Here is a 26,697-nt window from a genome sequence, read left to right as displayed (position 1 = left end):
TGATTGGCCTGCTAACGACTGCTACTGAAGTCTCAGCCTCTGGAAAAAGCACTGCCTCAATGAGAGACACTGCTCCCACTCACCAGTTTTCAACAATGCTTCTAAAGTCATGTGGAAGTCTGGAGTAACAGGGCAAACTGACTGGAAACTAAAGATGAAGACTCAGGGCTTGTCTACACTGGCAATTTACAGGGCTGCAACTTTCTCGCTCAGGCGTGTGAAAAAACACCCCCCTGAGCGCAAGTTTCAGCACTGTAAAGCGCTAGTGTAGACAGCGCACCAGCCCTGGGGGCCATGCCCCCAGTGCTGGTAGCTATGCCCCTCGTGGAGGTCGTTTTTTTAGAGCGCTTCTGCCGCAACCACACAAGACACATTAAAGTGCTGCCATGGCACCACTTTAGCATTGCTAGTGTAGATTAGCCTTAAGATATAGCTTGTGAACCTTGGGTCTGGTCTACATTACAGAGTTAGGTCAACACAAGGCAGCTTAAGTCAACCTAACTAAGGAAGTGTTTACACTTAAATTTTGCTCCCACTGATGTAACTGCCCTGCTAGTCTGACTTAATCATTCCACCTCCACGAGTGGCGTAGAGTCAAGGTCGATGTAGTTAGGTCAACACTTTGTCAGCGTAAACACTGCATTGTTTCCACCGACTGTTACTGGCTTTCAGGAGCCATCCCACAATGCCCCACACCGATAGTACAAACAATACAAATGCTGCTGGTGAGGAAGCACACCGCTGACCCAAGTAGCAAAGTGTAGACAGGCCAAGTGATGTAATTACTGCAGCGGCTGTATGCCGGCATAAGGTAGGTCAACAATTTTGTAGACATGTCTTTATGAAAGTAAAGGAATGCATCTGATAGGTATGGCATGTCAGAAGGCTTCAAACTACTGCATAAAGAAACGTTACTAAATACTGTAAGTGACCAAATTAACCAACTCCAATTCAGCAAAAAGAGAAGCACGTGAATAACAATGTCAATAAATGACTGTGCTCAGTCTCACTTTCACTGCTCTAAATACAAATATTAGGAATACAGCCTGCTCTGAAACACCCAATGTGATGTTTCACTCCCTATTCTTTATGAAAATATGCTTATGAAATGAATATGACATAACTGATATATACCTTATACAAGATGGCTCATGTAGGGTACCATTGGAAAGGTTATGACTTACTGAATGTGATTATCCAATGTGCATGCCTGTATCATTTCTGTATTTGAAGTTAGGAATATTGACTATGTATCTGTATGTCATACATGTTACTTTGGGTGTCACCCCCAACTAGCCCTTCAGGTACAACAATGGAAAATCCAGACAGGGCTAATGGCCTATTAGCAAAGACAATGGACGTGAAAGAGCTTAGTCTTCCTGTGGATGCTCCAGACAGCCTACGAGTAATGGCTGCCACAGTCCTGCAGAGACATGGGTCTGAGTCACCTTGTACTGGATCCACCCCTTGGAATGCCAGTGTTCTTCCACTGGGAGACAAAGGGTTCCCACCATACACAAGAGCTATATAAGGCAGGGGAGTGACATCATCATGGTTCTCCTCTGCCTCCCCATCCAAAGAGACACTGAAAAACACCTGGAAGCAAGAACTGAACTGAGGGGAGAAGGGCTGAACCCAGGCTGACAGGATATCCAGACTGTGAGTGGAACTACCTGAAGTCTCAAGCTGCAGGCCAGCGTAGCTGCCTTTCAAGACTTTCTGTAATCTACCGGTGACAATATTTAGGGTGAGAAATTACTATTTGTAACCAATTTCTTTAGTGAAACAAGCTTCGTATGTGTGTTTTGTTTGCTTAGTCATCTGCTTTGTTCTGTTTGCTCTCTCTTTAACCAGTTAAAATTCACCTTTTGTAGTTAATAAACTTATTTCTTGTTTATAATATAACCCCATTTGTGCAATTCATAATTGGGGGGGGGTAAGCAGCTATACATACCTTCCTCCACATTGAGGGAGGGGGTGGATTTCATAATATACCTTTGGGCCTGCACTCCAAGGGAGGTGGACACCTGAGTGCTGGGGCAAGTCCCTTAAGCTGAGGCTTCCCAGAGCTGATCTCAGTGTCTGTGTCGTTCGGCAGTTGGGTGTGGCCCTGCCTGTGTGTATGCTGGAGGAGGCTTAATAGCCTGGCTCAGCAAGACACGTAAAAAGGGAGCCCTGGCTGGCAGAACAGGTGGGTTCAGTGATATCCCAGCACATCAGGTGGCACCTTAAGGGGTCCAATCCGTCACACCCAGCTACTGTGAATACTTAAAAGAGACAAATCAAATAAAGTTCCTCCCTTCATACTTATCTAAAGAAATCATTAGGAGCAAACAATTTTATGTCCTGTAACCTTCCTGTACTGGAGAGCAGTTCAATTCACTCCAGCATTCAGGACAAGAACTTTAAAGAATGTTCTTATTAACTTCTGTGGAATACAAAAGGTCATGATTGCCCAACTGTGTTAGCTTATAAGTGCTCATGAAATCACCTTATGGTCCCAAACAAAGAACCTATCAACCTGAATAGGTGAAAGATTATTTACAGTTGTCCAAAGGACAAAAGTTTATAAAATCCAGATATTTAAATAACTTCTGTGACAAACAGAAGTTTAAATTCCATGTGGCTGCAAAAACAATAGAAGTTAAGCGAATACCTGGATTTTTCATATTAAATTCCTGCTATCTCCGTAATTTCAATGTAGATATGCTGAAGTGGTTTTTTGGTATTGCAGCTGTAAATTATCATGATTAATGTTAATAATATACAACACATCATGATGCTCTTGGATAGCATGAGCTGAAATATGTTTTGGCATACCTGACTGACATGACATTTGACAACTGTTGTCACAACATAAGAAAAAGGGGATATGGTGCTTAGATACCAAGGTGATAAATGCCTAGGACAGACAGATAAAAAGCAATAAAATCCTAAAAACCACTATATTGAATTAGATGACTGAAAATTTAACCAATGCTTACTAAGATATACGTCTGATTTTGTATTGCAATGTAAAGAAACAACCAGCTCTATAAAATAGTTCTGTGCGTCACTAAAATAAGGCGTTAAACAAAATTGATAAGGATTATTTACCAAAGTGGTAAAGATCATTAGTAAGTTATAGTTTTCCTTTTCTTCTCCCTTGGAACATTTCTTGCTTCAGGTTATTTTTTTTTTAGCATGGAGCCCACACAGGATTCAGCTTCCATAGCAAGTTTGGACAGGTCAAATCTAGGCAGGGCAAACCAAGACAAAATTGAACCATTCCATCAAACTGAAAAATATCTCCTAAGCAAGCTTGCTTGGTTTCCCTGCAAATTTGTCCCACATGAAAACATAAAATGTTTCCTGTGTCATTAACATTTACAGTAACAGCTAAAAAGCAACAGAATTTGGATTTAAATAAATGGCATGTGTCTCAAAGAGTTAGCTAAAAAGTTAAAAGCTGAAAATTTCATTTGTAAACAAAAGACAGCTAAATAAATTATATGAACTGAGTTCTAAACTTTAAAAACCAGCATCTCAAATTTTCAAACCTCTTCTTCAACAACAGACTAACCCAACTTTGCATTATAAATTTACCTGTGCCCACTGGCTTCACTGCAACACTGAATGTATTGTCTATTCAACAGGATTACTATTCCTGGGCACAATTTAGCACTAGTATCAGAATATAGTGGTGTTTGTAATCAAGTGTGTCCACATTAGTGTGGTAAAACAAAAAACTAGCTGGTGACCTTTCACATACATTTCCTATAGACAAAAAGGCAAATGTCTTCCTCCTTTACCAACCACACACTACATTTTTAGTTTAGTTTCATCACTCTACCTCAGGAGTTACTTTAAAAAAAAAAAAGAGAGAGAGAGAGAACAACATATCTATCTAAACAATGTTTTAAAATCCAGATAGCATATTTTCTTTAACAGAAGGCTAAATGTCTATACATGGTGCTTACATTCACATCTATCTCCAAGGTTTTTCTTACAGAATAGATGCTTGGTTTTTCCAAAGTATTGTCTTCGGTGGAAGCCGCAACCCATCTTGAAATCTAGGCTAATAATAATTTATAGTTTAAATTCTGAGGTGGGATTTTTTTTCTGTGAGGTAGGAAGTCCCTTAATTTTCAAAAAAAGGAGGACTTGTGGCACCTTAGAGACTAACCAATTTATTTGAGCATAAGCTTTCGTGAGCTACAGCTCACTTCATCGGATGCATGTAGCTCACGAAAGCTTATGCTCAAATAAATTGGTTAGTCTCTAAGGTGCCACAAGTCCTCCTTTTCTTTTTGCGAATACAGACTAACACGGCTGCTACTCTGAAACCTTAATTTTCAGGATGCCTTTACAGAGTACATCGATCATTTGATGGATGGACTTATACAGTGTAACACTATGTCTACACTGCACACCTTTTACGGCGGCATGTAAACACATACACTGTTTGCCCCCCATGAAGTGGATAAACACCAGTGTAGATAGGGAGGCACTGCTTGGGCAAATAAAGGTATGCCTGAAGACTGTGGGTATATACCTTACAGGATTCTCTGCAGCCCAAGCAGAGACTCCCACATCTACACTATTTTTAACAGCTGCCTCCAGCTGACGGAGCCTTTCATTGACATGGGTAATAGCTACACTCTCTTGTGTGGATGCAACTTGCTTTTCATTGTTGCATGTTTCTACACTAACCCTACCCACTGCTGACACTTAGGGGCAGTGTGGACATAGCCATTTTTTCAGATGACTCATTTTGTGCTGCAAAAACTAAGAAGTGAAGGTATTACTAGAAAATGATCATTAACCCAATAGCTTGAACATTCTTACTTAAGGCACTCTCTCCTTATGCCATCCTACCACACTTGCAACAGCAGATATGCACAAGTTGGAATCCCGTGGATTTAAGAGAAAGGAGGCTGCCAATAGGTTGTTTTCCACGAGCAGCTTGCAACCTCCTCTCCCTGGTCCAAAGCATCCCAGGTCTGTTGAGCGCCAAGGCACACTGCAGAGCATACCTATTTGCCAAGACCTCTGGAGTAAGAGGAACTTGATAGGGGTTAAGGATGGTGTGATGGTTGGGAGTTCAGGGTTATTAGTTGCTAGCATTACCTGCCTCTAATTTATGTCAAATGCACCTACTGTTTTAAGAATGGCATCTTTTTATATTTTATGATGTCATCAAACACAAACAGGTAGTTGTGGGGAATTAGTCCCTCTCTCCAAACATTTTTTTTACTTAATAAATAAATAGTATCTGCAAAATGTAAACAAACAGCATGAAGGCTTTAGGTTTGATAACAGTTAAAAACAGATAAACTTAAGATTGTCTATATTTACAAGAGGAAACACAAACTTTCAGACTCCACAATTGCTAGCTTAATCCCAGAAGATCACTTTCACCTACTCAAAAAACCAAAGAGAATAAAAGAATAAAAAACCCACTTCAAAACCACATTTGTAAATATACCATTTTCACGAGTTACTTAAATTTACAGAGAAAAACAAAAGTTCACAAGAAATATTTGACAAGAGGAAGGCAGGTGAACTTTTAGACAAACATTACAAAACTGTTTACTGAAACCACATCAAACTTTATAACTCTGTGAATACCACATGCCACTACATTTAATTTTTTCATGACATAAGCAAAAACAAACAAAAAACACTACAATTGTCTGTTTCTTAAGTAATAAAGACAAGAGATGCTAAAAATGGCCATTAATAAAGGGTCAGCAATATCTTCCTTGCTAATATATTTCTAATGTGTATACATGATTATATTTTTAGGACATTTTACTAAGTGACGCTCTCCCCAAAAAATATAAGAGACTGGGAGGGTCTTAAAGTTATGAAGCAAAGAAGGGCTTATTTCACATTAGCAGGATTCAGCATCTGCTGGAAAGAGAAACTATATTTATATACAATCTCTTTAAAAGTGTGTATTTGCAAATAGACTGTATATAACAAAATGTTAAAATAATTTTTCATATTAGGAAGGTTGTTTTCATGTCATGCAAATTTAGGTCCCTATCCTGTAAGCTATTTTGCATGGGTGGCCACTGAAGTCAGTGTGGTTCTATGCGAGCACTGGGGTCTGCTCACGTGGAACAGCATGCAGGATCACTGTGAATTAATGTGACTATATCCTCAGACACACACAATAAAAGTGATCTATTTTCCCAGCAACGTTGTGAAGGTTAACCCCCTGTAACGGGATTGGCACCCACCGCAAGTGCCCTCTTCTGGTTGGGCATGTCTGTGTTCTTTAGTGCTGGTGAACCCTTTTGGTGGTTCTCAGGCGGGTTTGTCAGCGACACAGTGCTCCAGCTGAGTCACACTGTCTGCATATTAACCAGCACAAACCCCTTTCGGATACACGGTCCACTGGGGCCAATCTCAGTACCGCTCTGGTGGTGTCTCTCTCTCTCTAGCCCTCCCTGGGCTTTGGTCTTTAAGTAGTCCAGCCCTGGTATGGGGCTATATCACCAGGGCTTCCTCCCTGGAGACACTATCTTCCGGTAGCCCTCCCCAGGCTGAGTTCTTACTCATTCCTAGCAACCAGCCAGGAGCTCCCTCAATGCTCCCTCGGTCCCTGCTAGCAAACTGTCTGTGGCCCTGCAGCTCTTCCAGGCTGCCAGGCCTGCAGTTCTTTCTTCGAGGACCTCTTCACTGCTCCTTCCCTGCGATGGATGTGGCAGAACCCTGAGGCCTCCAACAGAGGGTCTTTGGGCCCAGTCCACTCCATCACAAACCCCTTTGAGAGTTTTGTATTGCATTTTGAGAATTGGAAGTAAAGGGTGATTTAAAATATCCAATTAGGCTGAAATATTTAAGGACTATGAAATAGGAAAATAAAAGTATTGTGACAGATCCAGTTTCTACTGTACAAGGCTAAGTATTAAAAATGTTGAATTATGAGATCTTCTTGAAGAGGTTTGTAAGTTGGAACAGGAAGATGTACAAATGAGTACCATCCTGCAGTCCTACCAGGATGCCGGGCACAAAGCAGGGAGATCTTAAGTGGGCAAGGTTTCTTTAAGAAAGCATTCAGTGAGGGACAAGTTCTGATGCAGGCTTCACATTAAAATTAGTAAGCAAGCCCGTAATGATATAAAGAGGTACAGGTCTGAATCAGGAGTCCCCTTTAAGGAGACTGATGTAGGCAGACTGGCTAGACAGATAGGCAGTTGTCACAGTCTGATTAAAGAAGATGCAGATAAGGGGGAGCGTCAAACAGATTCTCACGCTTTGTCTACACTGGACTTTTGTCAGTATAACTTTTGTCCTTCAGAGGTGTGAAAAAAACCACACCCCTTCCCCCGAACAACAAAAGTTTTACCGACGAAAAGCACCAATGGGAACAGTGCTTTGTCGGCGGCAGAGCTCTCTCCTGCCGACAAAGAGGCTACACTGCGCATCTTTTAGAAGCATGGCTGTAGCATAAGAATGGTCATATTGGATAGACCAAAGGTCCATCTAGCCCAGTATCCTGTCTTCCGATAGTGGCCAATGCCAGATGCACAGGAGGGAATGAACAGAACAGGTAATCATCAAGTGATCCAATCCCCATCACTCATTCCCAGCTTCTGGCAAACAGAGGTTAGGGATATCATCCCTGTCCATCCTGGCCAATAGCCATTGATTATCTAGTTCTTTTTTGAACTCTGTTATAGTCTTGGCCTTCACAACGTCCTCTGGCAAAGAGTTCCAGAGGTTGACTGTGCATTGTGTGAAAAAAACACTTCATTTTGTTTTAAATCTGCTGCTTGTTAATTTCATTTGGTGACCCCTAATTCTTGTGCTATGAGAAGGAGTATGTAACACTTCCTTATTTACTGTCTCCACATCAGTCATGATTTTATGACCTCTGTCATATCCCCCTTAGTCGTCTCTTTTCCAAGCTGAAAAGTCCCAGTCTTATTAATCTCTCCTCATATGGCAGCCGTTCCATACCCCTAATGATTTTTGTTGCCCTTTTCTGAACCTTTTCCAATATATCTTTTTTGAGATGGGGCAATCACATTTGCACTCAGTATTCAAGATGTGGGCGTACCATGGATTTATATAGAGGCAGTATGATATTTTCTGTCTTATCTATCTTAATGATTCCCAACATTCTGTTCGCTTTTTTGACTGCCCCTGCACATTTAGTGGACGTTTTTCAGAGAACTATTCACAATGACTCCAAGATCTCTTTCTTAAATGGTAATAGCTAATTTCGACCCCATCATTTAGCTGTGTCGCTAAAAGGTGCATAGTGTAGACATAGCCTCGGACTCCATCAAAATACGACTGGGCAGTCTTTTCCCAAGGTACTTTTTGACAATAACACATTTATGACACGTGAGCTTGATATCTAGCACGTTTGTACAGTTAGAAGAAATCACTGTCATTGTTAGAGAGCCATGTCTCACAGAAAACTTTGAAAAACATGCTATTTAGAAACAAATTTGTCTCTCTGTCCCATTCTTTAAGAATTAGGATGGCTGTCATAAGAATTCACCTATTTATTTCCCATCTGAAGTCTCTAGAAATGACTGGTACTAAAACCAAAGATGAAGTGAAAACTAATTTCAATTAGGGAACAGAAAAACTCTCAGGACACTGCCATATTTTCATACAAAGAAAGTAATAAAAAGATCAAATAAATAATAAAAATGGGATGTGTAAAAAGATGCCTAGACAGAATATTTTAAAGTTCTCTGTGAAGGAACAGCAGTTTACAATGTACAAGACTCCTATCCATCTTCTTACCTAGTATACTGAGGTTCACTCTCAAAAACTTTCATGCTTGTAGCATAATTAATTCATTCCCTATCATCTTCAGATTGTCTCTCTCACACATGGCAGGCCACAGTTCCATCCATCAAGAGGAAAAAGTGACCAATCCCTGTTAGTAAACAAAGGCTCATATGTTCAGTTATAAAGATCAGCAATTTTAACAGGGCTGTTTTCCTTAATGCCATAAAAGCTAATCCTATAAAGAAGAATTCAATATCATGACTTAGCAAAGAATAAAGCATTCCATTTGAGCAGGTACATTCCATCAGTAACCAAGAGGTGGGAAAGTCAGGATACTCTTCCACGTAAAGCTTCTTAGTCCATGAATATATCCAAAACTTCTATAGTAAAAGCTACCCAAATTCATTCTAAACCACCTTGGTACTGTCACAGTGACTTAGCTCAGACAGGGCTATGGTCCTGCAGTACCTCTCTTTGGAATGCCATGGGAGGGGAAGACTCGTTCATACTTCCATGGCTGCAGTTTGCTAGATATTGACAGGCCAGGTAACAATGGCTCCTGGGAAGGCAAGAAGTCAAACGGGACCTTGAATGGTTCTGCACCACAAATGCTGAACGTGTCTGAGAAGCTACATTCATCTGCCTAGACACAAAAGCAGCTCCTAAGATTGAATCTGACAGACATCCCAATAAACACGTCCCGGTATCGTTCCTGTTTTTCCCTCCCTCTTCCCCCCGCCGCCCCAGGGCACGGCGCGTCCTGCAGCTCTCCCACTCCTCTCCCCAGCGCCCCCGGCCCCGCTCGGAAGGGGCGAGCTGCTCTGCCGCGGAGGCCCGCAGCGGGCGGCAGGCCGGGGCCGGGGGGGCCCGGGAGGCGGGTTTGGCTGAGGGCACTAGACCGGCACCACAGCCCCGGTGCCCGTGACCTTGGGCCCCCGCCCCCTTCCCAGGCGCGCGAGGGGGCCACCGACGCGCCCCCCCCACCCCGGCGCGGCGGGCTCCGTGGGGCAGGCGCCGAGCCCGGCGCGGGGCCGCAGGCCGCCGGCCCAGGGAGTGGCGGCGAAGAGCAGGCAGCGGCCCGCGGCCCCCGGCGCCGCCCCAGCAGGGGGCGCGAGGACTCGGCCTCCGGCCCCAGGGCTCCCCCGGCCGGGCCCCGCGAGCGCGCCGGGGCCGGGGCCGGCAGCCCCCGGGAGGGGGAGGGGGAGGGGGAGGGGGAGGGGGCCCAACCTCTGCATGTGCCGCCGCCGCTCCACCGAGACCCCGCCGCTGCTTGCGTCTGCCTCCCTCAGCGAGAGCGAGCAGGCCCGTCACTGCGCATGCGGCGTGGGGCGCCGGGCCTTCTGGGAGATGTAGTTCCGGGAGGGGAGCGATGGGCGGGGGTGCGAGGAGAGAAAAAAGAAAAGGAGGACTTGTGGCACCTTAGAGACTAACCAGTTTATTTGAGCATGAGCTTTCGTGAGCTACAGCTCACTTCATCGGATGCATAGCATATCGTGGAAACTGCAGAAGACATTATATACACACAGAGACCATGAAACAAAACTTCCTCCCACCCCACTCTCCTGCTGGTAACAGCTTATCTAAAGTGATCATCAAGGAGGGCCATTTCCAGCACAAATCCAGGTTTTCTCACCCTTCCCCCCCCCCCCCCCACAGACACACATACAAACTCACTCTCCTGCTGGTAATAGCCCATCCCTCTTTGAAACCTCTCTTTATAATGCGCATGATAATCAAGGTGGGTCATTTCCAGCACTAATCCAGGTTTTCTCACCCCCCCACACACACACCCCCCTCCAAAAACCACACACACAAACTCACTCTCCTGCTGGCAATAGCTCATCTTACAATGTGCACAGCAATAATCCAAGTTTAACCAGAACGTCTTGGGGGGGGTTTGTAGGAAAAAAACAAGGGGAGATAGGCTACCTTGCATAATGACTTAGCCACTCCCAGTCTCTATTCAAGCCCAAATTAGGGAGGAGAGAGACAAGGAAGACAACCTAGGGCTGCCCTTGGGGGAAATGGGCATAGAACGAGCCGGCAGCCGCTACCAGATCGGAAACGGACCGTCGTACCTGGGGGGAGGCCTGGCACAGAGCCCCAGCGTGCCTTAGCCCGCAGGCACGGGCAGGCAGGCTGTCTACGCTGTATTTCTGATTTTAATGCTTTGTGTTACTGTATTGCATGGGGTGTAGATGCTGGGCCTGCCAAGTGTACTAAACTACATAAAGCTCTTGCTTGCATAAGGAGCATTTATTATGTTACTTTTATTGTTTATTCATATTAGTACCTAGAGGCCAGGGCCCTTTTGTGCTAGTCAGTGTGCCCCCATTTAGAAAAAGGACAGCCCCTGTCCCAAAGAGCTTGCAATCTAAGTGTAAAACTATAGAAAACAGGTGAGTAAAACATACTGGCGTGGGAAGCTCAAGGGAACAAATTGTACTGGTCACCATCAAAAACAATGGTCACTGGCAAACCATCTACTTAGCCACGACTGATTTTTTTGTAGGCACCACAAAAGAAGAGAGTTGTTTAAGTCAAATTTGTACCCTCTGACAAACGCCTCATAAACGTGCCTGCCTGAGACGTATATCTTTGTATCTGTTACTATTCTGATTTTGTAACCATCAGTTCAGGATTTCAATTTCAACTTTTTATTGGACTCCTCATAAATGTAATTAAATATAAAGACTGGGTGTCTCAAATGAGATCATAAATGTATGAAGTAAAAACAGCAAAAGAAGCTGTAAGTCAGCCAACACGGAAAACACCCTGCTCAACTAACAACACTGTCTCAGGATGAAATTGTCCTCAAGTAAGCTTTGAATGCTAGAGCTGAATTTGGTACAGTTCCTATGTTTGGCAGAAGCGTGGCATCTTGTTCTCTAATACAGATTTGTAAAGAGAAAGGGATTTCTGCTTTTGAAAGTGCAAAGTTGCTGTAGATCCTTGAGACTACATATTTCCTCTTTTTGAAGAACTAATTATATCATAGTCTAGGTTCAAAACACATATGTTTGCTCACATTAATAAGATTCTAGCCAGTATTATTTTCAGTCATGATTCTGTGATGAAAGAACATAAGAAGTACAGTAGGCAATGTTATTTTTTTATTAAATGAAGTCATGGTTTAAAGAGAGTCCAGAGTCATTTCAAAGTGATAGTGCTTGAAGGCTAATACAGAGTGGATCTTATCCAGCATAGATTCAATTTAAAAGATGCAATTAACCTCTGTCCCTGGCCTGAAAGGGGCAGGGAGACTTAAGAGGTTGTAGGCTCACTGCTGATTTTCAGAAGTGCTGAGTACCTTAGTTCCCACAATCCCACAGCAGCCAATGAGAGATCTGGGTGCTCAACACCTCTGAAATTAAGGCCATTAGCCACTGAGGCGGTGTAGCACAGGTGTAGAATCATAGAATATCAGGGTTGGAAGGGACCTCAGGAGATGATCTAGTCCAACCCCCTGCTCAAAGCAGGACCAACCCCAACTAAATCATCCCAGCCAGGGCTTTGTCAAGTCTGACCTTAAAAACCTCAAAGGAAGGAGATTCCACCACCTCCCTAGGTAACCCATTCTAGTGCTTCACCACATTCCTAGTGAAAAGGTTTTTCCTAATATACAACCTAAACCTCCTCCACTGCAACTTGAGACCATTACTCCTTGTTCTATCATCTGGTACCACTGAGAACAGTCTAGATCCATCCTCTTTGGAACACCCTTTCAGGTAGTTGAAAGCAGCTATCAAATCCACCCTCATTCTTCTCTTCTGCAGACTAAATAATCCCAGTTCCGTCAGCCTCTCTTTGTAAGTCATGTGCTCCAGCCCCCTAATCATTTTTGTTGCCCTCTGCTGGACTCTCTCCAATTTTTCCACATCCTTCTAGTAGTGTGGGGCCCAAAGGTGGACACAGTACTCCAGATGAGGCCTCAACAGTGCCGAATAGAGGGGAACGATCACATCCCTCGATCTGCTGGCAATGCCCCTACTTATACAGCCCAAAATGCCATTAGCCTTCTTGGCAACAAGGGCACACTGTTGACCCATATCCAGCTTCTCATCCACCATAACCCCTATGTCCTTTTCTGCAGAACTGCTGCCTAGCCACTTGGTCCCTAGTCTGTAGCAGTGCATGGGATTCTTCCGTCCTAAGTGCAGGACTCTGCACTTGTCCTTGTTGAACCTCATCAGATTTCTTTTGGCCCAATACTCTAATTTGTCTAGGTCCCTCTGTATCCTATCCCTACCCTCCAGCGTATCTACCTCTCCTCCCAGTTTAGTGTCATCTGCAAACTTACTGAGGGTGCAATCTACACCATCCTCCAGATCATTAATGAAGATATTGAACAAAACCGGCACCAGGACTGACCCTTGGGGCACTCCATTTGATACTGGCTGCCAACTAGACATGGAGCCATTGATCACTACCCATTGAGCCCAACAATCTAGCCAGCTTTCTATCCACCTTATAGTCCATTCATCCAGCCCATACTTCTTTAACTTGCTGGCAAGAATACTGTGGGAGACCGTGTCAAAAGCTTTGCTAAAATCAAGGAATAACACGTCCACTGCTTTCCCCTCATCCACAGAGCCAGTTATATCATCATAGAAGGCAATTAGGTTAGTCAGGCATGACTTGCCCTTGGTGAATCCAAGCTGACTGTTCCTGATCACTTTCCTCTCCTTGAAGTGCTTCAAAATTGATTCCTTGAGGACCTGCTCCATGATTTTTCTAGGGACTGGGGTGAGGCTGACTGGCCTGTAGTTCCCTGGATCCTCCTTCTTCCCTTTTTTAAAGATGGGCACTACATTAGCCTTTTTCCAGTCATCCGGAATCTCGCCTGATCGCCATGAGTTTTCAAAGATAATTGCCAATGGCTCTGCAATCACATCCGCCAACTCCTTTAGCACCCTTGTGTACTACCCTTGTGTGACACAAAGCTTGGGAATTTTTAAAATTCTATTTTGAACTTTTTTTTGTTTTTGTAGGTAAGAATCCCTGTTCACAACTGAGCTATATAAATGCATACTTGGATCAGACTGAGAACACCGCACACCAGCGTCCCTAGACTGACCAGAAACACTGAGAGGAAACCAACTGATCTCTAACAGAAGAGTCTTTGACCTCTTTCAACAGTTAAGAAGCCACAGATCAATTGTACATTTGTGAAAATGGTTTTCTGGCTCAAGGAGGAGTGTCAGAAAAGCAGATGTCATGCCAAGATCGTACCTGGCACTGAACAGTTTCAGTAGGCTATGTTTCGGATAGTTCCTACCCTGTAATTACACTGAATCAGACTTCCTGACCTTAGCCTCGTCATTTTTAAGTAATAAGATGTCTTACTATGTCTGACACTTGTAGCAGCAGGACATTTTATCAACCTTCAGTACAAGCTATTGCTCAGGATATACCAAGTCAAGCAACAAACCATGTTTAGATACAAGAAGTAAAACACTAAACTCCCGCTGTTTGTATGCAACAATAGCCATGCTACTGTTCTGTTACTTATTGCAGCCTATAAATAGATCAGTTTATCTGGAAATTGAAAAATTTGAAGAGTAGCTGAAACTACAAGCAAACAATTGTGTTTACACATTAAGCCCATGATGGATTTTACATATACAAATTTTGGATTTTACCTTTTTATTCATATAAAAATAATTATTGATTTAAAGCAATTCTCCCTTCAATTTCTAACTGAGGGAGGTATCTAGGCACTATTTACATAATTGAAATCCATAATGAATCATGTTTGAAGTAGGACCTAACTGCTTCACTTCCCTCATCTCTTAGCCACTGGTGACCGTAATCCAGGAGACTGTTGCTACGCTCTCCCATTGCTTCAGGATTGGAGAAAAGCCAGTGCAAAGAGATGGGTCATGCATTGTTATCTAAACTGTATATAAAGGCTTTGTTTCATCCTGATTTCTACTTTAGGAAACTCCACAGACTATTTGCTGCACTTCCCATCTCTATTGTTTTACTATGGGAGACTGTCCTGGTCGATCTAGCTGTCACAGCAGAGAACAGAGGGAGAGATAGTCTTTGAGATAGTTTGGTCTAACCCCATCAAAGGCTTTAAAGATCAAAACTAACATCTTAAGCAGGACTTCAGGACTATACACTACTTTGTGACTTGGTGATCAGATGCCCTCAAAATCCTCTCTCATTCCTGCTAATATAAGCTTCATCTTCTCCAAATTTAACTTGACCCACCTATCTCATCTGGTTTCCAATTTCTTTCACACACACAGTGGCTTGGGGCAGAGGCCCTGAGATTTGGCCATGAAGATATCACTAGAGGTCCTGGTGAGAGCAGTTTCAGTGTGGTGGAGAGGGTCAAACCCAGATTGGAAAGGATCCAAGATGGAAGTGGAAGAAAGAAACTTTAGGCGATGAATTGGGAGGAGCTGGGAAGAAGGAAGTTGGGGCAGTATTTGGGGAGGCTGGTGGGTGGGGTCAAGGGTGTTTGTTTTAGGATGGAGATGCTACGGTGTGCTTGTGTTCTGCGTGAGTATGAGGACCATAAAGACAGAGAGAGATTAAGGATGAGATTGGAGGTAAAGGAAATGAGCTGAAGTAGGACAGCAGGCAAAAGACTATGGTGTTGGTGATTGGAGAGAAAGAGAAGGGTAATAATGGGGAGAAGGAGAGACAAGGTACGTGATGGTGGATCTAGTCCATCTTCTCTTTAAAAAGTAGGCAGGATTTTTTATGGAGCTGGAGGAGGCAGAGATAAGAGAGGGTTTGAAGAGGGAATCAAAGGTGGTGCATAGGCAGCTGGAATTATATAGTCAAGGAGAATGGAGAAGTAGTGTGGCTTGGCCAAGAAGATGAAAGAACTGAAAGAGGATAACTTTGCAGTGAAGAAAGTTTACATGATCATGGGACTTTCTCCAGAAGCATTCAGCAGACTGGGAGAAAGAGCAAAGAAAGAGGATGGGGAAAGTTATCCAATCAGGATGGATTCTGAAATAGGAGAGAGGGGCAGAGAAGTGGAAGGTGACGGAAAGAGTGCTGTGGATAGATTCAGTGACTGAGTCAGTAAAGGGTGGGGGAGGAAAGAAGGGGGGTTTACAGCTTTTCATTTTTTATTATTTTACATTTCAGTGGTTGCTAAATTCTGTGCATCTCCAGAGAATATAAATCTGTGACTACCAAGTCTCCAGGGGGGAATGAAATTTCACCAATGACCTGTCTTTTTTTGATTAACCACTATTTGGATAATATCCTCTAATATCCTGGGATCGACAGGGCTACAACTACACTGTATATTTGGATATCAGATATTTTACTAAGATGCAGAGTTATCAGGCTAGGGTAAGGGATGTAGAGCACAGAAGCAGCATCTTCAGTTCAGGTAAGCAAGTGGCATGGAGTGGTTTAAATCCTGACATACAGTAAAGCGCAAGATTTAGGTCAGTCAGATCACATGACTGATGATATTTGAAGTCACTGTTCCTGTAGCTGTATGCTTTGTGTCTTTTCATCCAATACATTCCAATTTCTCAAGATGCAGTCTGATTTTGATAGGTTTAAATAAATTATAACTGCTCAGCTTCTGATAGCTAGAGTCTAAAAGACTCATCAGACCAAGAACTAGTTATTTCTTCCCCATTTGAAGGAGTTGAGGATGTGGAAACTCGTCCTATTAGAACTGAATCTGAGACTAGCAACCCACCTTGTGGCGACTGGGACTAAAAAATATTTTTGAACTCAATCACATACTGCAACTGCATATCTTGTGCTTCCTCTGACACACATCCCCTCGCCTCCAAATCAATGGGTTTACAGTCCTTCTCCTTCCCCAACTGTGATGATTTTTAAATGGCACCAATAACACTTTCTTTATAATGAGGAGTCCTTGTGGCACCTTAGATACTAACAAATTTATTTGGGCATAAGCTTTCGTGGATAGCACTTGCTAACCTGCCTATTCTGAACACTTTTTCCCTGTCTTCTATTTTTTGAGGCATCTGAGTTGTAGAAGCTACTAGAATCTTGAAAGGCAACTTGTCTGTGAGCTGAGGGAAAAGCCCAGTGGAGACATCTCTCTGATTTGAAGTGACTATCTAATGAGGATAGCAAACCTTCAATGTTTATTGTGAACTGGCTTTATCACATATGTCTATGAAATATAACTATGTGAAAAATCACTCATGTATTATATATTATATATCTGCTTTCAACTACCCTGTTCACAGCTTCTGCAGAGTTCACCTCTATAAATTATACAATTTAGATAACTAGCATCATTCTCTATAATGCTTCTAGATAATCTCTTGCACTTCTATAGTGCCTTTCACCCCAAAGTACTTTACAAACAGGTGGTATATCCTGCTCTAAGGAGTCAGAGCCACACAGGCGATAGGATGGAGTGGTACTGTATATGGAATGTGATCCAGAGCAGAGCAGGGCAGAATTACTCAGTACAGCCACCTCTAGGATGGAACAAAGCAGTTGATTAACAGTGAACAGCTACGTTACACAACAGTTTAGGATAGGAAATTAATAATAATCATACTATCATAGTAATAATATTACTTGGCTCTTCTTTAGGACCTTACAACTCAAAGAACTTTACAGACATTAATTTAACTTCACAACTACCCTGTGAGATAGAGAAGCATTATCAACATTTAACAGATAAGGAAACTGAGGCACAGAAAGATTAAATAATTTGCTAAAGGTCACAAAGTGAGTTAGTTGCAGAGCTAGAAATAGAACCCAGAGCTCCTGACTCTCAGCCTACCGCCACCCTCCCCCCCGACAATCCTCACTGATGAAAGAGAATCTTGTATCCAATTGACACAGCAGGGAGAATTCAGTGTGGTGGAATGTAATTACTCACAGGACAGCAGGTTTAACACATTTACTCTTCTGAAAAATGCTGAAGATTTTTAATAACCAAATGTTGTTGGTAACTCTATTTAATATCTCATTTACATTTGGAAGCTCTAGTAATAATAATAAATTAATTAATAATGCTACCTAACACTAAGAACCTTCCATTCCAGGACCTCAAACCTTTTTGCAAATATTAGTATGGTGTCCCCTAGCATCATGATTGGATGTTGGGGTCAGTACTGATCGAGGGAGAGTAGCCTTTACTGAATCACCAGCACCATTTTCCTGCAGCACCTGAGTTATCCTTCGAGATTTCCCTTTCAAGCAACCTTTCATGATATAACATGAAAAATTTGCCTATCTACAACCTCCAAAGCTCTATTCACCAGTCTTTTTGTGAATCATCACACCCTAACTCCTTCAGGCCTCCTTCTCTGATCAAATGAATCTTTAAAAAAACTGTATTATTTTTTAATAACATTTTAGAAACAAATGATGATAAATGTAGCAAATTGAAATATGCCCAATAATGGCAGTCAAGCAAAAACACACAGCATATTACACACTGTTAAGCTTGGGTGCAATACAGTCAGCTGCCATCTTGTATTCCAAAAAGAAACCCAGAACATTTGCTAATATTATGAGATTGCTTCCTCTAGAGCTAAACAAACATCAATAAATATAAGTTCTCAGCTAGGAAGAGAAAAACATTCCCCTTATATATACAAGTTTTGCCTGAGGAGAAATAGAGTATCCACATTCTATCCAACTCCCAGGAAGCATAGGTATATGCCAGGAGAGAGTCCTCTTCTGAAGATTAAGTACAGTAATTTGAATCAGTAACTTAAGGTCCCTTTAAAGAAGGAAATTAAATAACAACACTGTGTCAACACAAAATAGAAATAATGGCAAAGAAAGAAAAAAATCAAATGCATATATATAAACTACCCAAATCCTCCAAAGTCAAAGACTGTTTAATGCAGTGATGGGCAACCTGCGGCCAGCTGGCCACACGTGGCCCGTCCAGGTAATCCACTGGCAGGCCGCAAGACAGTTTGTTTACATTGATCATCCACAGGCACAGCCGCCCGCAGCTCCCAGTGGCCGCGGTTCGCCATTCCCGGGCAATGGGAGCTGCGGGAAACAGCAGCCAGCACGTCGCTGCAGATAACCCTGCTAGGCTGCGTGCGGGCCATGGTCTGCAGGTTGCCCACCACTGGTATAATGTAAAGGTTAAAAGGAGATATTTGAAAAAGGGTGAGTGGGGGAATAAAAATGGCAGTGACTTACTCACGAAGGGACAGCACAGCATACTGTAGTTATGGCCTCTTTGTCTCTCCTGATGGTCTCCTGGCACTGTTTGAACCAGTGTAGTTCACTTAATGGTGTTATGCAGTGGTTCTCAACCTGTGGGTTGGGACCCCAAAGTGGGTCGCAACTCTGTTTTAATGAGGTTGCCAGGGCTTCTATTAGACTTCCTGGGGTCCGGGGCTGAAGCCAAAGCCTGAGCCCCACCACCTGGTATCGAAGCTGAAGCCTGAGCGCTTCAGCCTGAGTGGCAGGGCTCAGGTTACAGGCCCATTGCATGGGGCTGCAGCCCTGGAGCTTCGGCTTTGGCCCCCTGGCCTGAGGTGGTGGGTCTCAGGCGGGCTCAGGCTTTGGTCCCCCTCCTGGGGTTGTGTAGTAATTTTGGTTGTCAGAAGGGGGTCGCAGTGCAACAAAGTTTGAGAACCCCTGAAGAAAGCTGTCCACTTAAGCAGAGTGCAGCTCATGCAACAATAACCAGGCTTGATATAGCATTTTCACGTTTAGAACACTGTACAAACATTCTCTTTGTATAAATCTAATCTTTCTGTATATATACTTATATGGCGTCCTGCACTGTGAGCGCTTCTCAGTTATTTAAAAAAATATATATAACAATCCCTCTCCTCTTCAACTTGTGGAAATAGCTTCTTTAGTATGTATTTTTGGATTTTTGGTTGTGTGTGTGTGTGAGAAACAGAGAGAGAGAGAGCGAGAGAGAATGTTGAATGTCTGTGTAAAGAATTTATTAAGGGAAAGATAAATGGAAGAAATGAGTTTTGTATTTAGTTTAGTCTCAGTCCAGCTCCTCTGAAAGATTTGTCTCCTCACTTACAAGTCAACAGTTTAATTGTTCTAGACTGTTACTTTCTTGGGCATCATTTGCTTGGGTCTTTCACAGAACTATAGGAGAAAGACAAACAATATCAGAAAATGTGATTGTAAAAGTGCAGAAATTGGCAGGAGGACTTTTTTGAAGCAGGTACAATACCTGAAATTTCATTTAACTTAGGTTTCCAAACTGATTAGGTCCCGAGCTTAATGCCTTTTAAAGGCTGCATAACAGTTTTCATTCTAGCCTTTTGTTTTGTCACATATAACTTCCTGAAAACTTTCCTCTTTCAGCTGAAACTTGCCAGACATAGATTTTGCCTGAAGGTGATTTTTTGTAAAGTTTAGCTACATATATATAGAATAGATAGGAGAGCACACAAATCTACTATATCAGTAGTTCAAGGGAGTTAAATGTGTAGTGACAGTTTATTTTATAAAAAGAAAAGGAGTACTTGTGGCACCTTAGAGACTAACCAATTTATTTGAGCATAAGCTTTCGTGAGCTACAGCTCACTTCATCGGATGCATACTATACTGGTTGCAATATTGGAGACCTGGATTAGGATGGGTTGGAGAAGATGGATTTCTGTCTGGCCTCTCTCAGTCCCAAGAGCAAGTCTCTCTTGGGACTGAGAGGCCAGGCAGAAACCCATCTTCTCCAACCCATCCTAATCCAAGTCTCCAATATTGCAACCACTATAGTATGCATCCGATGAAGTGAGCTGTAGCTCACGAAAGCTTATGCTCAAATAAACTGGTTAGTCTCTAAGGTGCCACAAGTACTCCTTTTCTTTTTGCGAATACAGACTAACACGGCTGTTACTCTGAAACCAGTTTATTTTATGACTAACTATAGAATTTCCACCTATCCTGAGATATCTTTAGGCTGACATAATGCAAGGGAGTGAGTGATATTTGTGTCAGGATGTGGTGGTGCAATAACAAGCCATTGTGACTCAATAACAAAGCCTAAAAAGGGCCAAACCCAATAGGAAGGACCTGTTCATTTTCCAATTTGAACGGGGCAACAAAAAACAAAAGGGTGCGATTATATCAGCAAACAGACCTCTTTTTTGTTTAGAAAGACCTGAAGCGGAGAATTAACACCCAGTTCTTCACAAGTTAATGATTATATATTCCACATTTCATCCCAGATCCAGTCTTATTTCTGAACAACTCCTTGATGAGAGCCAGAAATTGATTTTATGAGTGGTCTAATTTAGAGTAAATGTCTATTTATTCCGGCTTAATTTTTAAGGCAGTTTTACATGGAAATGAAGGGTTTTGTTTTACTCTGTGTCAATGTACAATGCAGATAACACACTGACACCTGAAGTGTTTTCATCCCTAACTTTCTCTATGGGACGCATACAATAACATCAGAGGAGTTGTGTTGTGACATAATGTCCCACCATGCCCTCTGCATGGGGGCATCACATCACACCATCCCAGCTTCCACGTGGGTAGTCACATTGCTCTGCTGTTCCTTCCTTGCAGGGCTTCTCGTCATGGCCTCCATGGCGGGATGTCATGCTGTCACCAGTTGTGACCTCTGCGGTGGAACGTCACGCTGTCGTCTGGCCCATCGACCGCCAGGCCATCCCCTGCTCCGATGAGGCTGCCGTGTGGGGAGGTCACACCGTCTCCAGACCCGCCGTGACCTCTGCATTGGGACGTCATCCTCTGGCCCATCGAGGCCCCGCGGGGAGAGCCTCACCGAGCCCCCGGCCCCCAGCTCGTAGCAGTGGGGACAGGCGCGGTGACCGTTAGCTCCTTGGCCTCTCCTGGCAACCGCTCGCCCCCACTTCCCCAGCCCACTCCCCTGGCTCCCCCATTCCCAACTCCCTCCCCAGGGGCTGGTAACCATAGAAACTTCCAGAATGGACCAGCCCTGCCTCTCTTCCTTCAGCGTGACGACTGCTCCCAACCAATAGGCTCACTCCGCTTGGCTGTCCCTTCGAAGCTGATTGGTCCGCGACATGGGTACAGCGGACCAATGGAACGACGACGGAGGGGCGCGACGCCATACGTCATTGCAGAGAGCTTGATCTCCGCCAATCAAGAGTAGCCAGCTTAGTCGGCGCCAACCAATGGAAAGGTTCCAGCGCAGATTCCGCAACCAATAGCTAGCCTCCACGAAGCCGTGAGGGAGGGTATATAAGGGTGGGAGGCCGGGGTGGCCTAGGCATAGCGCCGGCAGTAGCGAGCGGAGCGGGTCTGTGAGTAGCGCGGTAACGGTGAGTGGGGCATGCGGCCTAGTGTGTGGGGCCGCGGTGCCGGCGTCCCGGGCGATGGAGGGCCCTAGTCTCCGGGCGCGGCGGGGCTGGGGGCCTGAGGCGGGGCGGGGCGGGGCGGGCGGGCGGATGCGGGGGGGCCTGAGGCGCGGCGGGGGGGCTTGAGGCGCGGCGGGCGGATGCGGCGGGGCCGGGGGCCTGATCCGTTTCCCTTGCGCTCCAGGGTCCCGGCGGACAGCATGAGGCGGGCGCTGCTGGTGGTGCTGCTGCTGCTGGGCAGCGGGCGCGGCGAGGAGGAGGAGAAGAAGGAGGACGTGGGCACCGTGGTGGGCATCGACCTGGGAACCACGTACTCATGGTGCGTAGAGCGCGGGCTACCCGGCCAGGGCCGGCCGCGGCCCCTTCTCCCCGCACGGCTGACCCCGGCTTTCCTTTCACAGCGTTGGCGTCTTTAAGAACGGCCGCGTGGAAATCATTGCGAATGACCAGGGCAACCGGATCACGCCGTCCTACGTCGCCTTCACCCCCGAAGGGGAGCGTCTCATCGGCGATGCTGCGAAGAATCAGCTAACCTCCAATCCTGAGAATACGGTGTTCGATGCCAAGCGCCTGATCGGCCGCACGTGGAACGACCCCTCAGTGCAACAGGATATCAAATATCTGCCTTTCAAGGTATGTGCCAAAATTCACACTGCAAACTGCTTAACTTGGCAGGCCACGTTTATGTTGGAGAAGAGTGATTTGTGGACTCAGATTCTGTGTCGAAGGCTATGGGATTGAGTTGTGATGAGGGGCTGTACATCGGACTGTGGCATAATAAAAGTCTTTGTAGATATTACAGAGCTAAACTCCAATAGGTGACTTATGTTTTCATTGTATCTTTCCCTTATTCATAATCGCAAAATGAATTCTCTTGGACATGCAAAAATCATTAATTGCTGTCCAATAAACCCTAATTTTTTTTACTGATTAGGATGGAAACAGTTACTATTATTCACATAGTCTGTCCCATAACTGGAGTAGTTCAGAATGCTAAATATCTTGCCTTGAATAAAAAATGTATGGGTTGTGGAAATGGAACTGACATGTAATATCCATGTACATAATTGTAATCAATGTGGGCTCTCGGCATAAAATATTACTGGAGAGAACATCTATTGTCTGCTCTTATCTCCTTTCTTGACTTTTTTTGAGTAGTGAGCATTGTTCAGGTTTCAGTTCTCTTCAGAGATTTAAAATTACTAGAAATACGTTCTTTAAACTTAAGTGTTCGTGTTCTTATAGGTTCTTGAAAAGAAGACCAAGCCATATATACAAGTTGATGTTGGTGGTGGACAGACAAAGACATTTGCTCCAGAAGAAATTTCTGCTATGGTTTTGACAAAGATGAAGGAAACTGCTGAGGCCTACTTAGGAAAGAAGGTAGGTAACATAACAAAAATGGTCAACTGTGACATCTTGTAGAAGCAGCAGTTTTCCAAAGTGATAGCAGCAGGTGATCTCCCAAGCTGCAGACCAAAGTTTGACTCTTAATTTCTACCCAGCTTGGCTGGGAGTACTTGAAGATGAGCTCAGACAGGACCCATTGAGCTTTGCTTAATTCTTGTCTGGCCACTCTAGGGGTAGCATTAAAGGAAGCCATTCTTCACCTGGAAGGTGAGAAGGCACTCAAGGCAGTGGCAGTTCCTCTAACACTTGGAAATTGCCAAGCTTTCATTTGTGGTGTTGCTGCTGATTATTGAAGTTGTTACATTAATCCTCATCCTGCTCCTCTAGGTTACCCATGCTGTTGTCACTGTCCCAGCTTATTTCAATGATGCTCAGCGTCAAGCTACAAAGGATGCTGGTACCATTGCTGGATTGAATGTAATGAGAATAATCAATGAACCGTAAGTAGTTTTTTAACTGTTCTGCAATGTCATGTTGTACTAGGCCTTGTGAGTTGTCTAACTACTATTTCTTCAACACAGTACTGCTGCTGCCATTGCTTATGGACTGGATAAGCGGGAGGGTGAGAAGAACATCCTTGTATTTGACCTAGGCGGTGGAACCTTTGATGTCTCTCTCCTCACAATTGATAATGGTGTCTTTGAAGTTGTGGCTACAAATGGAGATACTCACTTGGGCGGAGAGGACTTTGACCAACGTGTTATGGAACACTTCATCAAGTTATACAAGAAGAAAACTGGAAAAGATGTTAGGAAGGACAACAGATCTGTACAGAAGCTACGTCGGGAAGTAGAGAAAGCAAAGCGAGCTTTGTCCTCTCAGCATCAGGCTAGAATTGAAATAGAGTCCTTCTTTGAAGGAGAGGACTTCTCTGAGACACTGACTCGCGCAAAGTTTGAAGAACTGAATATGGTTAGTATTTGAAGCTAGTTACAATTGCTTTATGGTAAATCAGTGGCTTGCAGTTACATGCATGTTTAGTATGTTCAGCTATTGCTTATACTGCATTAAATTTACAAAACACATTAAACATAACTCTGCTATGAAGCAATAACTCCCCAGCTCACGTGGGAATAGGGAGGAGAAACTAAGGCAAGAGACTTGCCCAAGGTCATGTGGTAAGATGACATCTGGCTGGAGTCAATGCTTGGTGTGTTTTTTGGCTTGCTCATGGTCATTTGTCCAGACCACACTTTGTTGATATATTTCTCCACATAGGGGAGAAGTAGTGCCTTACCTGACTATTGTCACTCTTTTTGCCTTTTAGGATCTGTTCCGTTCCACCATGAAGCCTGTGCAGAAAGTTCTAGAAGATTCTGACCTGAAGAAATCTGACATTGACGAGATTGTACTTGTGGGTGGCTCTACTCGAATCCCCAAGATACAACAGCTTGTTAAAGAGTTCTTCAATGGCAAAGAGCCTTCTCGTGGCATCAATCCAGATGAGGCTGTTGCTTATGGTGCCGCTGTTCAGGCTGGTGTCCTTTCGGGTGACCAAGATACTGGTAGGTGCAAACCTAAACTAGTAACTTCCAGAGTTTTTACACTTTAATGCTAGTATTGGAGCAGGTTTTTGGAGGCCTGATCCAAGTTGAGAACAAATCATGTAAGCTAAGTTCTAATTAACATTATTTCTAGGAACAGTCTATACTTGCCATACTTTCATAAGGCTACAGTACTCATGGGCCCTTGTCATTTCTACTCTAACTGAATAACTGAGTAAAGCTAGAAACATGTCTCTTTTAGGTGACCTGGTGTTACTTGATGTGTGTCCTCTGACACTTGGCATTGAAACTGTTGGGGGTGTTATGACCAAGCTCATCCCAAGAAATACTGTTGTCCCCACCAAGAAATCACAGATTTTCTCCACAGCTTCTGATAACCAGCCAACTGTAACAATCAAGGTCTATGAAGGTAAGTGTCCTGTATCACTGAACTAAAATAGGATGTATCCTGTACACATTTGTCTTGTGAAAACTTAGTAAAGCTTTTAAAAAGTTAGACATGGAGCAATGAATGACCATGCCTCAAAGGTCATCTCAGAATTCCTCATTATAGCCCTTGAGAAGAACCAACTCTAGTGGGGAGACCTTGGTAACAGACCAACTCAAAAGGCTATTTGTAGCATCTTAAAGAACACTAGTGTTCTAGTAATAGAGTGCTTGATTGGATTGTCCCATGTTCCCCTCCTTCCTTTCCATGAGGGCACTAATCTTGTGGTCTCTGGAGGGAGAAGTCTAAGTCTAAATCACCCCCATTCAGTTTAAAATACACTGATATTGTAAAGCCCTTTTACTACAAATCTGGGTGTCAGTATTTCTCTTTGCTGTTACAGGCAAAGGAACATGCTGCTCCAGGCAATTAAATAAAGCCAGATAACACTTAAAACATTTGTTTGGGAGTAGGCCATCTGGTCGTCATTCAGAGATTCAAGTGTCCCCACACTTGAGCTGGGCTTTCACCCCCCCTTAAAGTGAAACAAAAATACAGGTTCAAAACCTAAGATTAGTCATGTCAAACCACATGTAATGCCACCTTTTAGGCACAAGTACAAACTAAAACTCTTACCTCTGTAGGTGAACGTCCTCTCACCAAGGATAACCATCTCCTGGGTACTTTTGACTTGACTGGAATCCCTCCTGCTCCTCGTGGTGTCCCACAGATCGAAGTTACCTTTGAGATAGATGTGAATGGAATCCTCCGTGTTACAGCGGAAGACAAGGGCACCGGAAATAAAAACAAGATTACAATTACCAATGACCAGAACCGTCTGACACCAGAGGAGATTGAGAGAATGGTTAACGATGCTGAGAAGTTTGCAGAGGAAGACAAAAAGCTTAAAGAACGTATTGATACCAGAAATGAGTTGGAAAGCTATGCTTATTCACTGAAGAATCAGATTGGGGACAAAGAGAAACTAGGTGGCAAACTCTCATCTGAAGACAAGGAAACAATAGAGAAGGCAGTAGAGGAAAAGATTGAATGGCTTGAAAGCCACCAAGATGCTGAAATTGAAGATTTCAAAGCTAAAAAGAAGGAGCTGGAGGAGGTTGTCCAGCCAATTGTTAGCAAGCTTTATGGAAGTGCAGGACCTCCCCCTGAAGAGGAAGCAGGAGAGAAGGATGAATTGTAAATCTTGATCTCTGAATGTTACCTTGTAAATACTGGACTCAGGAACTCTTCTGTTAAGATAATATTGAACTCTAATCTGGAATGTAATTGGAATCTTCACTTCTGAGTGGAGATGGAAATGTTAGCCCCAAGTGGCTGTTTACTGCTTTTC

At 43.7% G+C, this 26,697-nt stretch overlaps 2 protein-coding genes across 8 annotated transcripts in view; one reads left to right on the top strand and one right to left on the bottom strand.

Annotated features, from left to right (window-relative positions):
* GAPVD1 (GTPase activating protein and VPS9 domains 1) overlaps positions 1-10,067 on the bottom strand; it is a 63,921-nt gene extending 53,854 nt beyond the window's left edge. For 5 of the 7 annotated variants that reach the window (XM_074974005.1, XM_074974007.1, XM_074974008.1 and 2 more), the window contains exons 1-2: positions 9,970-10,056; positions 8,755-8,890 (exon numbers count right to left, since the gene is read on the bottom strand). In XM_074974005.1, the coding sequence (XP_074830106.1) occupies positions 8,755-8,789 (35 nt within the window). In that variant the 5' untranslated portion in view covers positions 8,790-8,890; positions 9,970-10,056. Of the gene's footprint in view, positions 1-8,754; positions 8,891-9,969 lie in introns of all 7 variants that reach the window. The other 2 variants (XM_074974006.1, XM_074974012.1) reach the window with 2 other exon arrangements.
* Positions 10,068-21,882: 11,815 nt separating this feature from the next.
* Positions 21,883-26,697, top strand: HSPA5 (heat shock protein family A (Hsp70) member 5). Its single transcript, XM_074973698.1, has 9 exons — positions 21,883-21,968; positions 22,189-22,323; positions 22,406-22,637; positions 23,250-23,387; positions 23,742-23,854; positions 23,936-24,326; positions 24,682-24,919; positions 25,161-25,328; positions 25,991-26,697. The coding sequence occupies exons 2-9, from the start codon at positions 22,205-22,207 to the stop codon at positions 26,545-26,547; spliced, it is 1,956 nt and encodes a 651-aa protein (XP_074829799.1). The 5' UTR covers positions 21,883-21,968; positions 22,189-22,204; the 3' UTR covers positions 26,548-26,697.

Source organism: Natator depressus, chromosome 16 (assembly GCF_965152275.1).
Source record: "Natator depressus isolate rNatDep1 chromosome 16, rNatDep2.hap1, whole genome shotgun sequence".
In the NCBI taxonomy this organism is placed as follows: domain Eukaryota; kingdom Metazoa; phylum Chordata; order Testudines; family Cheloniidae; genus Natator; species Natator depressus.
The sequence above is the reverse complement of the archived record's forward strand: the minus strand, read 5'-3'. Positions and strand labels throughout refer to the sequence as shown.